At 32.6% G+C, this 16,101-nt stretch overlaps 1 protein-coding gene across 1 annotated transcript; it reads right to left on the bottom strand.

Moving 5' to 3' along the window:
* Positions 1–4,894: 4,894 nt before the first annotated feature.
* On the bottom strand, positions 4,895–8,801 carry LOC139518901 (uncharacterized). The gene is made up of 3 exons (XM_071310576.1): positions 8,294–8,801; positions 7,547–7,610; positions 4,895–6,170 (listed from the first exon to the last, which is right to left on the bottom strand). The coding sequence occupies exons 2-3, from the start codon at positions 7,568–7,570 to the stop codon at positions 4,929–4,931; spliced, it is 1,266 nt and encodes a 421-aa protein (XP_071166677.1). The 5' UTR covers positions 7,571–7,610; positions 8,294–8,801; the 3' UTR covers positions 4,895–4,928.
* Between the last annotated feature and the right edge of the window lie 7,300 nt (positions 8,802–16,101).

Here is a 16,101-nt window from a genome sequence, read left to right as displayed (position 1 = left end):
AAGTTGAAGTTACAGTTAATGCATGTGTATATTCTGACATAAATTTGTAGGGGAAAACAGAAATCACACAGACAGCCCAAAAAGGGGGGATACTGGTTTATTCAAATAGAATAGTTGATGTTGGCAGGAATGCAATAAACTAATATCATATACTTGCAGTGCAAGATGTTATTTGAAAATGAAGATACGACTATTTTAATATGATTTTGTTAAAAAACAAAAATACATCATATTCATTATTCAAGACTTGAAAAACGGGGAGGGAGTATTAGGTAAACATAGGCTGCAAATAGCCGATTGGTTATGGTTAATATTGACCAAACAATCCATTTTATGAGTTTGACTGTCCCTCTGGTATCTTTCGTCCCTCTTTTAATGAAGTTGATGTATGTTACTGAAGTTTGTTTCCAAAATTGGAAACATAATTTTGGAAACATAATACAATGTTTTACATATTACATAACATTATTATTACGTGTATTATTTTTTTTTTGTTTAAATCCAAAAGAGAAAGAGAATTAATATAGTTTCACCACTGCAACAAGTGTGTTGCAATATTTCTCCACTGGAGACAGTCAATTTTCAATATTTTAAGTGCTAGGCTTTCTTAGTTTTTTTAAATTTTACTGTGGAGAATGGAGAAATATTGTAATACACGAGTTATTAGTGGTGAAATCTGTTTCTCTGATGTACAGCTTAGAAAATCAACTTAGCACTTTGTATGAATATGCATTATTGATAGCTGTTAGTATACCAGTTCTCATGAATATTCAGTGCTGACATCAGTTTTTTTGGGTACATGTATCTCATTTAAAATTTTCGTCACAAAAACCTGCTAATAATTGTGAAGGCTAAATAAACTGCTATGAAATGCCTATTATGCAAACTAGCCATTGCCTTGAATTTGTCAACTGTGAATGCTAATGAACTGCTGTCATTAGTTAGAACTGTGAATGCTAATAAACTGCTGTCCACTTTGACTTGGGTTATCAAAACATTCAAGTATTCATTTTAAAAAGTTGAATATACTTGACTTTATACTTCATCTGGGCACTGATTGAGTCAAAATTAACAATGAAACAGATGTTATTAGTATCTGTTATTCTTGTATCTTTCTTTGTAAACGCATTTTGTATGTTCAGTTATGTATTGGTTTATTAGGACCCAGCTACAAAATGTGGCTGATGCCTTATAGTGATCAGGTCGTCCAGACATAACACAGTGTCCAGGCTGTGCCTCTTTATATAATTAGCATTACAGTACTGCAACTGATCTCAAAAGAGACGCTTAGTTAACAGTTTAATAGATATAGGAAGATGTGGTGTGAGTGCCAATGAGACAACTCTCCATACAAATAACAATTTAAAAAGTAAACCATTATAGGTTAAAGTACGGCCTTCAACACGGAGCCTTAGCTCACACCGAACAACAAGCTATAAAGGGCCCCAAAATTACTAGTGTAAAACCATTCAAACGGGAAAACCAACGCGGTCTAATCTATATAAACAAAACGAGAAACGAGAAACACGTATATATTACATAAACAAACGACAACTACTGTACATCAGATTCCTGACTTAGGACAGGTGCAAACATTTGCAGCGGGATTAAACGTTTTAATGGATCCAAACCTTCTCCTAATGTTCATTTTTTTTACATAAATAAGGCCGTTAGTTTTCTCGTTTGAATTGTTTTACCGGTCTTATCGTGGCCTTTTATAGCTGACTATGCGGTATGGGCTTTGCTCATTGTTGAAGGCCGTACGATGACCTATAGTTGTTAATGTTTGGGTCATTTTTGTGGATATTTATAGTTGCCTCATTGGCAATCATACCACATCTTCTTTTTTATAATATAACAGTTCCGGAATAAAACACGGCTGCAAATTGTTTTAAATGATAGACTAGTATATAGATTTAAATTTCTTTCTGTTCATAAAAAGTTTTGTGGTCACATTTTTGTATTTTAGCACTTTTAATTGGGTATACACCTCAATTTACGGTGTTAGTAGTCACCTTTAAATCCCAAAACCAAAATCATTTTGTTATTTATTGACTCTTTTTATTAAAATTTTCGATGCACATATAATCAAGGATCATTGGACTGATGAAGACATAAATTTAATACCATCCTCGAGTAAAACTCTCAAACTTAAAGTTGGCAGTTTCTAAGATGGAAATTTAACGCATTTGTTTTTGGAAAACAAGAAAATATATGATTCAAAAGTAATATTTGACGTTTCAGAGGACAAATCATTATTATTGCCATACTGCATGCAAAATTTGTTGGGCAAATTCCAAAGTTTTGTAAAAAAAAAAAAAAAAAAAAATAATAAATTAAAACATCATTTAAAGGGAAACCGGTACTACAATATATTACATTTCCCCAACATTAGGTTGGCCTTTTGTGTACCCAAGGCAGATGAAGGAAGTCAACTTAGAAACGCCGTGATTGGATGCAAGAGTACAATATATGTTTTTTACTGATCTATGAATATTAAACTGCAGTGTGTATATTTACAATAAAAATTAAAAAACCCATTGAAGATTTTCTAGAGAATATTCGAAAAGACTTCCAAAATTTCATAAATTTGGTGTAAAATGACGGCGGGCATGTATAACACTCAGCAATGATGATCTAGTTTTAAAATTGTTTTCATCCTACTTTCCAGATATGCCAGACCTAAATCAGAAACTCGCTGCAAATGTTTGCACCTGTCCTAAGTCAGGAATCTGATGTACAGTAGTTGTCGTTTGTTTATGTAATATATACGTGTTTCTCGTTTTGTTTATATAGATTAGACCGTTGGTTTTCCCGTTTGAATGGTTTTACACTAGTAATTTTGGGGCCCTTTATAGCTTGTTGTTCGGTGTGAGCCAAGGCTCCGTGTTGAAGGCCGTACTTTAACCTATAATGGTTTACTTTTTAAATTGTTATTTGGATGGAGAGTTGTCTCATTGGCACTCACACCACATCTTCCTATATCTATCTACTAACTGCCACACTTGTATGAAATGCATTCAAATATCTTCTCTGAACTTACTTATAAAAAAGAAGATGTGGTATGATTGCCAATGAGACAACTGTCCACAAAAGACCAAAATGACACAAACATTAACAATTATAGGTCAATTGGAACCAAACTTGTTTACATTGGTTCTTGTATTGATTCTTTTTAAACGATCTGGCATAGCGGGAACATAGTTAAACAGTTGCTCAAAACAACCAATTGGAACAAAACCTAGTTCCCTTTGCAAATTGTTTCCGGCCGGTTTTGGTTTGATCCAAGGCCTCCGAGGGGAACAACGATTTCACATTGCACCCTGTAGGAGATAGTTTTAAATATTTGATGTTGAATTTACCGTTTTTGAGAAACACAAGGCCAAAAGGGGTGAACCAAGAACAAATTGGAAATCATTTTTTTTTTTGTCCGATTTTGATGAAGATGTTTGGAACAGAAATCATATGAAGGTATTTTAATGGATTATGTAATTTGATGGCGGTTTTGAAAAAGAAGAGTACCAAAAAGGATCTAGACTGAAAATGCTTCAACTTGATGAAACGAAAAATGTTGTTGGACATGTGTATACTTTATAGATTTATATTTTTATTTTGTAGATTTCATACAATGTGTTTTACTTAATTTTTTAAGTTTTTTGTTTATCGTTTCCAACAAACAAGAGGCCCAAATCGGGTCTAGAGATGTGATTGGCCCTTTCGGGGCGATTGAATTGGATGGAGTCTAGCAATTTAATATGTCTACATTTACTTTGTGTCAACACTTACCCGAATGTACCCTTTATACGGTCGTTACTTGCTACGCTCTACGGAGCACATTTTTACACAGAATTTATAGAACTAATTGCAAACAAACTACTAGTAAATCCTTACAATAAATATATCTGTCAGGTATGTCTTCAATCGTAGATGGCCGCCCGCGGAAAACGTAGTGTAAGTGCATCTTATTTGGAAATGCATAGACAGATCTTCTACTTAGAAACTACTAAGCAAATTGAAGCAAAACTTATCATTGGATGGCCTTCTAGCAAAATTGTGTTCGGCAGGACAGGGTACAATCCAACTTGATTGCCAGTGACGAAGGTAGCTGAGATTATACCATATGGCGAAATTTATTGAAAGATATTTTCTTAAAATACAGTGCAAATTACAATGAAACTTGGTCACAATGATCTTTTAAAATGCACAGGCAAACTATGTCTGGTAGGTTCAAGACTATAACCCAAGATTGCAGGAATTACTAACAACATAGTTAAACATTGGACCCTGAGCTGAGGGCCAGGGGGATCAAAGATCTTAAACAAAACTACTGAGACCAAACTTGATAATATTTGTTTTTGTATGAACACTTTTCAAGCAGTGCTATATCCATCCTTGATGGGCAATAACGGGGAACATACCTATTATATCGGGGTCTAAATTGGGCTGGCTTATGTAGCCACGGTTGATGTGAGCGATACAGCCTCTTAATAGTCTTTTGTTTCATATCCTAAAGTATTGGCGCAAAAAGTTTGTCATTAAACTAGATCCTTGAGTACAAGAAAGTAGAAACAAAACCATTCAAACGAATGCGATCAACATAGGAATATCATATCCCATTGGCAAACTTTTTTGTGCCGAGACCAGGCGTTACAAATCAGGCAACACTTGCCCTACTGTTTGTTCCCTTGATAAATGTGATCGTATCATGCTGCACTAGGCGTAGAGAGTATTTTCTTTTATATTTACCATAATCAACAACAAAAAATCTAGACCAAGAAACAGTATATAGTAACTCCTAGTAATTTTGTTTGATTTAATTCTTGTATGGTAAAACCAAACATCAAACCTATTTATATTATATATATAATTAATTTCTGAAAAAATGTTTATGCAAAATCATTATTGTATAAAAAATGTATAGCAAATGTTCAATTCGGTAAGGCAGCAATCAATGTCCGAAACAATAGCTCTGCGTCATCGTATGATGTGATGATGGGAAACTGATCTCGTCTGTTTCCAGTAAGCAACTCGACAATGTTAATAAATTCATTGCTACAGCCATGCTCTGGAAAGTTCTCTGTATATTCCTCTATGAGATTGTCAACTGTTTGTAAGTTACATGGTAAAGGAAATGAACAGTCTCTTCCACCAAAGATCTCTGGCTGATAGTATAACATATTTGGAATACCACTTGGTGTTACAACTTCAGCACGTTGTCTTCTTATTCTATGTGAGTTCCAGTTCTCAGCAAACATGTCCAATTGATGTTGGATAACGGAGAGGAAACAAAATCGAACACATTCTTTATGTACTGGACACGATACATTAAGAAGTCCAGTGTCTTGGAAATCCTGGAAACGGTTTCTCCAAAACTGGGTGAAACTCGTTTTTAGTGTACCCCAAAGCCTTTCTATTCTTTGATTTGCAACAGATCTGCCGACGAGAAAAGAATTTTGTCCCGACATTTCATCGTTTTGATTATGTCGCAACGATCTTTGTAAATCCCTCATTATGACGTTTTCTGTTCCTGCATCCGATCGAACAACCCTTGGAAGCATCTTTCTTTGTTTGATCCAATTAAGATACCAGTAACCGACATATCTGGGGTTATTGTTGGAGGGACTTGCTATCAACCATAAAAGTTTACGAGAGTATCCATCGATTGCCCCATGTATAGCTATGCCGTAGGGTTTTAATTTATCGTAACCATCGACATGAATCAGATAGTTTGGTCCTTTATTGTAGTACACTCTCCTTCGAAGAACTCGATGCGATCTGTTAAGTACACCCTGTTGGTCTATTGTTCTTAAGCAAAGCCTTGCTCTTGATTGTGTGACGCAAAGTCCAAAGCCTATGTTCAGAGTCCTCCACATATACCTGTATCCAACATTAGACAGGCCATTACGGTGTAAAGCCAGGATTGTCCTTACAACTGTAGGTAATGGCGACTGGTTGTTACGCCGTCTGATATTTAATCTTCTCTTAAGTCTTTTTAACATGGAACAACTCATGAATGTTCCGTGAACAAACAAGAGAAATCCACATATTTGAAGGGACGTGTAGCATAATTGATGATAGTATTGGACTAGTTCAGGCACAGAAGCATCATCGCCTGGGTAAGGTATTCCTGTAACGTCATGATCAGCAACACAAAGGAGACAACAGAGTAACTGAAACATAAAGATAGAAATTACACGTATGATGTAATGATAAAATGAAAAATCCGATTGGCTTGATATCTAAATAGGGTGTTCACTGTGACGTCATCAGCTTACTATAAAACTAAATGTACTAGGAAATGCGCTGCGCCTTCACATTTAATGGAATACGAAATGGAAAAATACACAGTAAGTTTTGACAATCCAAAATAAATCTTTATGGCGATATTTATAACATATTTCATTTTTAAATTTACCCGTTATAGGTATCAGGTATAAGCATATGATATTTTTACATTTGAACATGTTTTCATTTTCAAACAAGAGGACATATCTTCTTCCAGCATATTGCAATCGAATAAACATTTTAAAAGTCATCTGATGCCTAAACGAATTTATTTTGTTTGGTTGATTTTTGTACCATATCTTAAAGAAACAACGAATAGTGTACCTAATGAATAAAATTTGTTATGAAAAAAATATGTTTCAATTTTTGCTAAATTTGTTGTAACATCATGCCTCCTTAAACATGATATCTAGTTCTTTATCAATCATTGACTAATTTATAAAATTTGGTCGCATATTGTCAAAGTCAATCAACCATAAAAACAAGACCAAGATCAAATTACAGGTATCAAAATGACATCCCCTGGTAGTGGGGAACCTCCTTGTCTAATATCATCAACCTAAGTCAAAGCTAAAATTACACTTCAGACTATCATCCCCTTGTAGTTGGAGACGTTAATGCCAATTATTATCAACCTTAGACTTCTATTTCTTGAGATATGGACTTAAGCAGTAAACTCGGTTGCAAAATTGACTATTAGAGTTCTTCAGGGTCATTCAAGCATTTAAAATAGGTCAAAGATAAATGGCACATGACTGACTGGCAAGAACAATATGTAGGAAATCTGCATCCTAAATATAAGAACCTTACTCGTTATGCTTCACGAGATAAAGACATGAACAGCAAACTTGGTTGCAATGTTAACGCCATATATTCACCGTCGCCTGTAAAACCGTACCTACATGTCTCGCTTTTACTGCGCATGCTAGACAAAATATGAAGAAAACTTTATATCATGGTTCACTATATTTTTCGCTAGAGCCGTGTAATTGTGTGCTCATTTTTCCTATTTTGGTAATCCTTTATTTTTTGTAATTTTTGGCCGTTTAAGGTGCAGTTTTTACAAAAAATAAATCACAATACAGTATTAAACCTTTTTCATACTTTCCACGAAGATGGAGCTGATTAGTCTAAATGAAGAAAAACATTATAAAAACTATACAAGAAAGTTTTGACAAATTTTGTTTGTTTTTAAGCCAAAGTGTGTTGATTTGATGTTCGATGTCAGCAACATATTTCTTTGTTTTACTTTCAACATTACCTTTAAAATATTGCTTGATTCCATAGTCTTTGACCATTTATTAGACGGGCAGGTGACCAAGCAGCTGAAATAGACGATATTTCTTCAATTGAAATGTTTAATGAATAGCAAAATCTTCTAATCGGTCAATATCAAAATAAAGTGAACACATATTTCGTTTCGCATCATGCTTTTCTACCTGGCATTAGTGGCGAATCCAGGGGGTCCGGGGTTGGAACCCTTTTTTACATTTATTTGGAAGATCAATGCAATTGAATGGGGACATATAGTTGGAACTCCCCTTTATCGTGGGCTAGGATCCCCATACCCAACCCTTATAAATGACAAGATCCACCCTGCTAGTTGTGAATCAAATTATTTGTTTAGATTACTAATTTTTTTTTTGCTTAGCTGTTATGAATTAAATGAGTCATGGAGATTGATCTACAAAGGACTCTGAAAGGCGAAAGGGAGGGACCATTCAGTTTTTTTTTCCATTTTTCATTGACAGTCGTACAGAACGGGTAGTGTACTTGTGATGGGACGGTGGGGAGAGGGGTGAAACCCTTTAAGTAGAATATATCTTTAATAATAGCAGACGTCTTACTCTAGATCTTATCACAGGTCACGTTAAACTGTAACTTTTCAATGCCCTTTCATTCAAACAATAACGTTTTTTCTCCCTATGATCTTTTTCATTTTGTGTTCAGTATTGCTTCATATTAAAATATAACGCTAAGTCTCCAAAGAAAACAAATATAAACTTACTTATGACTCGTTTCCACTGCTCCCGCTGATGTTGTTGCTGTCGATCTCCATCTTTAATGTGTCAGCACAGGAAGTAAAATACGGACCGTGGGAATCTGACCGTGAGAACGAATAAAGTTAACATCAAATAAGCAAGTTGACTTAATTAATCAACAAGTCGACTTCTTATTTTATGTCATTTACATTTATATTAGCAAGTCGACATTGTAATAAAAACTTTATCTACATCATTCCGACAAGTTGACTTCAACATGATGATTTAATATCAAATAAACAAGTTGTCGACTTAATCAATTAATAAGTTGAATTCAACGTGTCGACTTCTTATTACTATGCCATTATATTTATATCAGCAAGTCGACATTGTAAAACAATTTTTCTACATCATTCCGACAACTTGACTTCAACTTGATGATAAGATTCCAGCTTATAACACACAACTTGACTAATAATTCCGACTTATTAGCAACAAAATAACTTTACAAGGGGTGTACCATATGCGCTTCCATACATACTTATAATAAATAAAAATCTGGTAATGTGTCTCATTGATGATAGTAAAACATGTGTTTAATAAAGTTTTAAAAAGATAACTTGATCGTCAATTTGAAGATTCCAATGGTTAAGTATCTATATTGTTAGTTGGAAACTTCTTTCGATCAAACACAAGCTCTCAATATTCAAAACACTGGTATACTCAGTAATTTCAAACGCTGTTAAAATGTTGCAAAATAGATATGGAAAGCTTACACGTGGAATATTGAATGTATCTTTCTGAGCGTAGCTTAATTTCCAAATGTGCCCTTACTGTTGAACTCTATGTGTAATTCGAGCTATGACTGAGTCTAAAAAAGTTTAAAACAATTTGTTGGGCGACTCTTGCAACCCAAAGGAGACCGCAGAATGTTTTCAGTTGGCCCTTTATTCAGCCTTTTCGGGTTTCAGGCTTCTGAACATTTTATTTAGGATAAAAGGTTTAAAATACAATTGGTCCCAATCGTATTTATAAAAAAAACTGAAGTTGCATGCGTCATGCACACTAAAATTGTTATCAGGCGTTTCAATTTTAATATCACTAATTGAACAATTTCAGTGTCTTTATTAAAGACGTCAAAAAGTAAAATCACAAAATACTGAACTTAGAGGAAAATCAATTCGGAAAGTCCATAATCACATGGCAAAATCAAATAACAAAACTAAATAAATGCATTGTTTAGAGTCGTTATCATTAGCTAACTCTATTACAGAAGTGAAATGCTGAACCTAGAAAATATGTATCCTAACTAAACAATAATGAATATGTATAATTGTTTCATAGCTAAAGATCCTTGAATTAAGTAAAAAATAATTTCAATTATTTCGGAACCCAACAGATCTAATGTTTCAGCTACAGATCCGTACAGGTTTTTATCGTTTACGGTATTGTCAATCACAAATCACAGAATTACAAGATTTTTAGCTTAAAATCTCTTAGCCGTGTTAGATTCTTTCTCTGATTTAATGTAGCAAGACTTTACTGAGTTGACCTTATGTTCAAGAATAAAAGAAGATACAACGGAATTCTATGTTATAACAAACATAATTGATCAGCATAAACAAAAAGCATTGTTGTTAAATAATCTGTAAAAACATAGAACACATGACATTATACAAAATAGAATTTTGAATAAAACAAAATCAAGTTAAATTGGTAGTAAAAAACACGATTACCCGGAAGAGTAAGTAAAGCAGTTATCGTCACTAGGCGGTAAACAACCGCATTTTATTCTAAGGATTTAATTAAAAATGGTACGGAGCTGTGACTATCACATTGTAATATTTCATAACGGTCATTTCATTTAAAATAGAAACCTATGCTTTTGATTTCATGACTTAAAATTTACAATTTGAAACCTATATTTCACAAGCGTCTTTCTAATAATATAAAAATAAAAAGGGATGGAAGGAATGTAAAAAAAAATCCACCAAAAAAAAAAGAACGTTGATGTCAACAACAATAGAACAACGAATACATTTCAACAAAGGACAAAGACCATTCCGTATAATAAAAATGACCAAAGTATTACCAAATGTGAAACAATTCAAAAGAAAAACCAACGGCCTGACTTATACTTATAAGAACAATGAAAATAAAAATGGCAGAAATAAGTTGATGATTACGTCTTGCATTGAAATTGTAAAATGATGTGTGATTGTTGAATTTTGTTTAAAGATACGTCTTGTATTCGTAAAATGATGTGTGATCGTTGATTCTAGTTGATGAATTTGTCTTGCATTTGTTACATGATGTGTGATTGTTGATTTTAGATGAAAGATACGTCTTGCATTCGTAAAATGATGTGTTCGTAAAATTATGTGTGATCGTTAAGCTTAGTTGATAGAAACGTATAGTGAAAGATTTTTGTGAACAAAGTGGTTTTCATGCAAAGTTATTCTTTTGAATGTTATTCTTTGGATAACGTGTCTGTTCAAGTAATCTTCGTTTTTTTTTTTATGTTTAATTCTATTTGGTCCGCAAGCATGTTGGTCTTCAGTCTACTAGAGGAAAGTTAGAGATTCAAAAACATTTGTCGTGCACAATTCAAAATCAATATCATGCTTGTCAACCGTTTAGCAAGACAAAGACCGTTTATAAAACAAGTAATTACATGGTAATGACATCACGTAAACCTGTATTAACAACACAACTTTCTAAACACGTATTACCGAGTATTTTTTCTTAAAGGTGTTAAAATGGTGCTTTTAATCAATTCCCCGAAGGAACAATTATCAGATACAACTGTAATGATGTGTTGATCAAAACATTGTTTTCTTGAACAATCATTATAAAGGATAGTACAAATTAAAAAAATTACGTCGCATCTGCCGGAAATACTTAGTAAACACGTGTTTCTTTTATAACGCTCCAGAAGTTGTTGTTGTTACAGAAATGATTAAATAATGCTTTTATTAAAGTGTTCATTTATTGACGATGCTCTCTATTACTTTACCAAATAAGTTATTGTTGATGTTACGCGCGTCTGGCGTACTAAATTATAATCCTGGTACCTGTGATAACTATTTACAGAAATGATTAAATAATGCTTTTGTTAAAGTGTTCCTTTATTGACGATGCTCTCTATTAACTTACCAAATACGCTATTGTTGAATATGTTTCTTGTTTTCAATTGAAGTATGCATAAACTATTTGCTTTTGAACGATAAGTCATGTACTAATAATAAGAAAAAATTAAGCAAACTGTTCACAGTTTTAAAATGAAGTAATATGAGGTTGTACAACACATTACAGGTGTTTCTAGAATTACAGTATTTGTATTTAAGACAGACAGCTAGCTACCATAAATATACTTTGTATACACATGCCAGAGTCTGAGCTTGATTTGCTATATGATATAAAAACTAAACTGACGAAAAAAGGTCATTTATTCAAAATCATAAAATGCAAAACATTCATTTTGCAATTAAAAGTTCATATTTAATATGAAATAATATTACATAATTAATACGAAATTACATCAACTAATATCATATCAATTGAATAAATGACAAAGAATAGCAAAGATGGGGAGAAAAATCTGCCCCCATAAATAAACATATATACATATCTACTTCAAAAGATAACATTAAGGGAGTTATGTGGTGGGAATTTTGAACAAATTGTTTGATAAGAATCACAAGTTAACACATCAAATGCTGATGATAAAAGGAAGTGACCACAGTGCCCTTACACGTGAACTCGTGCTGACCCGCAAGATCATTGACCAATAAAAAAGATGAAATCCAATCATGCATAGGTCATAAGTGAAATTTCTCTGCACGTGAAAACATGTTATCTAATTTCAACAATTTATCGTTTAATTAAGTAGGACACTCTGACCCTTTGACCAGACTAGAGACATCATACATTTAAAGTATTAATAGCTCACTCTTTTATTTAAGTCGGTTAGTAATAACCAATTAAAACAGAATTATCTTCTCTGCTGTCTTAAATTATTTTATTCCGCTTAATTTTCAATTAGCAAATAAAATTGGTTTTAAGACAGACAGCTAGATACCATAAGTCATGTACTATTAATAAGAAATATTTAAGCAAACTGTTCACAGTTTTAAAATGAAGTAATATGAGGTTGTACAACACATTACACGTGTTTCTAGAATTACAGTATTTGTATCGTCACGACACAAGACACACATTTCTTGATTTACAGTATGTATATATAAATCCATTGATTTGATTTGATTGATGTTATGTTTGCACTGATAAAGGAAAGCTACATAAAAAATAACTTTAAGAAAGTAAACTGGGATATTCGTGACAATGTCATATGTTGGTGGGTGCACAAAATGGGATATGAATTATCCGTGAAATTAATAGTAACTAAAAAATATCTATGTTGTCAGATTGCAAAGTAGAAATATTAAATTGTACGTGACAGCGCGAGAATAGAAAAGATTTGAGATCTGCGACGGAGATGCCCATAAATGGTTTCAAGGTACATATTAGTATCATTAAAAACACATCTCAGGGAATGTCAATGATTCCATCTAGTATAATGTTATTCTGTTACTGATAATTTGAAACGTGTTTACATTTTTTCTTTTGTAATTTAATCATTTTCTCAAGACATTTCCTGGATAATTTTGATCACTGAGTCTCTTGAGAAGACATAAGAGTGTATTTCTGTAAACCATATATTGACTATTTGCTCAAAGAAGGTTAAATTTCTGTCGTAAAATAATTACTATGATGTCTTTTGGTGTTTTATTTTAATTTTTTTTTAGACATATAATCTTGAAAAATCACACTCCCACGAGATCAGTTTGATCATATGAGCAATGATTTTGATTCTAGAATTAACAGCTTTTGTGTGGTTATAATTTGACAGGTATTTGTAAAAAGAAATTCGAACTGATTAAATTACAATAGACAAATGATTCTAGCTTCAATCCGTGCTTTTATGGATATCGTACGATAAAAACTTTTAACACTCTCTTTGTTAATTCCAGACATACTTCCGAATTAAACTATTGCTGTGACGTCTTAACATTTGCAAACCTTTATTTACAGTTATTATGGTACTTCAGTATTTTGTATTAGATTAAGACTAAATAATGGGGTATAGAAAAATAAAGGTCACCATACGTCCCTCCACAGCAGGAAAGCAATACCGTATAGTTAAGTATACTACTACTAGGAACTGGTATGACAATATAGTAAAATTTCAAAACGAAAACAAGAATGGCTGACAGGAAGCAACGACGAAAACATCTGCCATCATAACTGAAATACACATAGTTTACTAAGACGAATACATTTTTACAGACCATGCAGTTCTGTCAGTACGGGAAAAGTTTAACAACTAGACTTAAAGTACTTTCATTATTTCAACTAATTCAAAGGATAAAAATGTATCTGATTTAGTTTTTTTTTAATGTGTCTAACAGCAATAAGATTTACGGTAGATTTATAAGCAACATAAAACGTCTCACATTGACAGAAACATCGGCAAATGAATAACATCAAAGAATAATACAATTTGCCCAAGCTTCCAACAGTTAGTGAAGAATGGCATGTTATGTAGGTATGAAGACTATACAAATTTAAAAGTTAACTTCGTGTTAGACAATTCAATTAAAGTAATGATTAAATGGTATAAAAAGAGAAAGTCAATGTATGACATTAATATAACCAACATATAGAATAATATTCTCTTACAGCCTAACAATAGTACTTTTATTTTACTGCACATTCATATTTGTAAATATATACGGTCACCACTGCTTCACATATTCGAGAGATATGTAGTATTAACACACGAGAAAGTCAAACTTTAACTATTATCCCAAATGTTTAAGTGGTTAATGACTTTGTATCTAATTTCAGATCATTTTGTCAGGTATCGTTTAACTAAATGTCTTGTTTGATTTCAAATTACAAATATAAATAACTCTAAAACAGGAAAGCTACCAATCATTTCAAAATAAATGTCATGTTTTTTTTACTTAAAATTAAATCTAAAGGACGACGAACAAACGAACCAAAGAGGAACAGGATTTCAAGAGCACTAGGATCGCAAAAATATATGAACGTTTGTAATTTCAATTAGTGAGAACAAAATACAGCTTTTTTTTTGTTTTTGGAATATATTTCATTCCCAAGGAGTGTGAACACTATACAAAAAGGAAAGAACTGAAATTCATGAAGAATATATCAGAATCTGAAAAAATATACTCGTAGTACATTAACCAGCTTTCACAGTTTTCAAATAAAACTTTTTAAATACCTTTGGTTCCTAAGAACATGACCGGTGAAGAAGTGCTAATCGTAAACTACATGCATTTTATGAGTTTTAGGCTACTTATATTTATAATACCTTGGTTTTATCATATCGCCATTATGTAGCTGAAACAATCCAAAAGGAAAACATTACATAAAAAATCAATATAAACAAAAAAATAATTTCAGGGTAAACTCCACAAGAGGTGAATTTTAAAATATCGAAAACGTTAGACGTCATTGAACAAGAAATTGACAACAACTGTAATAAACCTGAAGCGATTTTAACTTGGTTTTTAAGTAAGCTTAATCTCCAACCTGTATGCAAGTTATAATTTCCTCCCACGTAAATCCACATGTACTTGAACCTATTTGCAAACGCTTTGCGATTTTATCGTATAAGAAATTGTAAAAAAACGAAAGACATTTTTTTTTTAATTCTTATTCGAATGCATAATAAAAAAAAAGATAATATACTGCAACTAGTTGTGTTTATTTCCTAAAACCAGTAACACAACTATGTTGTGCAAGGTCAATTTCATCATGGAACACTTTCTCCCAAATCAGGGGTTCATTAAGGGATGAAAATAAGCTTGATATTTATGTTACGATTTTAAAAGCTTTGACGGTAGCTTACGAGAAAACATGTTAATTAAAAATAGCACTTTAATATTGGGTTTGAGAATTAAACATATTTTTTCTAGCGGAATAATCAATTCAATTTGAAGATTTATGAGAATATTTGAGCTTTATCTAAGAAGGAGTAAACCAGAACAGCTACACACACGGCATACCCAGCCTCGTTTCAGTATTTGAATGAACTTACATGTCCTATTAGAATCGAAATAATTCATGGAAGCCATAGATTTGTCGTAAATTTACACATGACCTGGGCCTTGATATTCGTTAATTTTATCCCTCTCTAACGCTCAGGATAAAATTGGAATATCACGGCCCAGGCCATTTGTAAATTTCCAACAAATCTATGGCGTTCATGAATTATTTCTTAAACAATAATCATGGTTCTTATATTATGAATTATATGAAACAACGGTCATAAGAAAATGCCTGTACCAAGTCAGGAATATGACAGCTATTATCCATTCGTTTGATTTGTTTGAGCCTTTTATTTTGACATTTGATAAAGGACTTTCCGTTTTTAATTTTCCTCGGAGTTTAGTATTTTGTGAATTTATTTGTCACGGTGAAATAGCATTACATGACAATAACGTATAAACATTTAAATAACTATGAGTGACCCGTTTTTACAGTCTGAAAGTTAAATATTTAATTTATCTTTGGTTTGTTATAACTTGACAAATTAAGTTCCAACCGTACGCGTAGACTACATGTATGGTATGTTGATGAGACTTCTTATATTCATCATACCTTGGTTTTATCATATCGCCATAATAAATCTGAAAGACATTTCATAGAATATTGTATAAACAAAAACAAAATGCCAGGGTAAACTCAACAAGAGGTGAATTTCATAATATAAAACATGTTAGACGTTTCGGAACGACAAGTT

This window comes from Mytilus edulis, chromosome 4 (assembly GCF_963676685.1).
Source record: "Mytilus edulis chromosome 4, xbMytEdul2.2, whole genome shotgun sequence".
In the NCBI taxonomy this organism is placed as follows: Eukaryota; Metazoa; Mollusca; class Bivalvia; order Mytilida; family Mytilidae; genus Mytilus; species Mytilus edulis.
The sequence above is the reverse complement of the archived record's forward strand: the minus strand, read 5'-3'. Positions and strand labels throughout refer to the sequence as shown.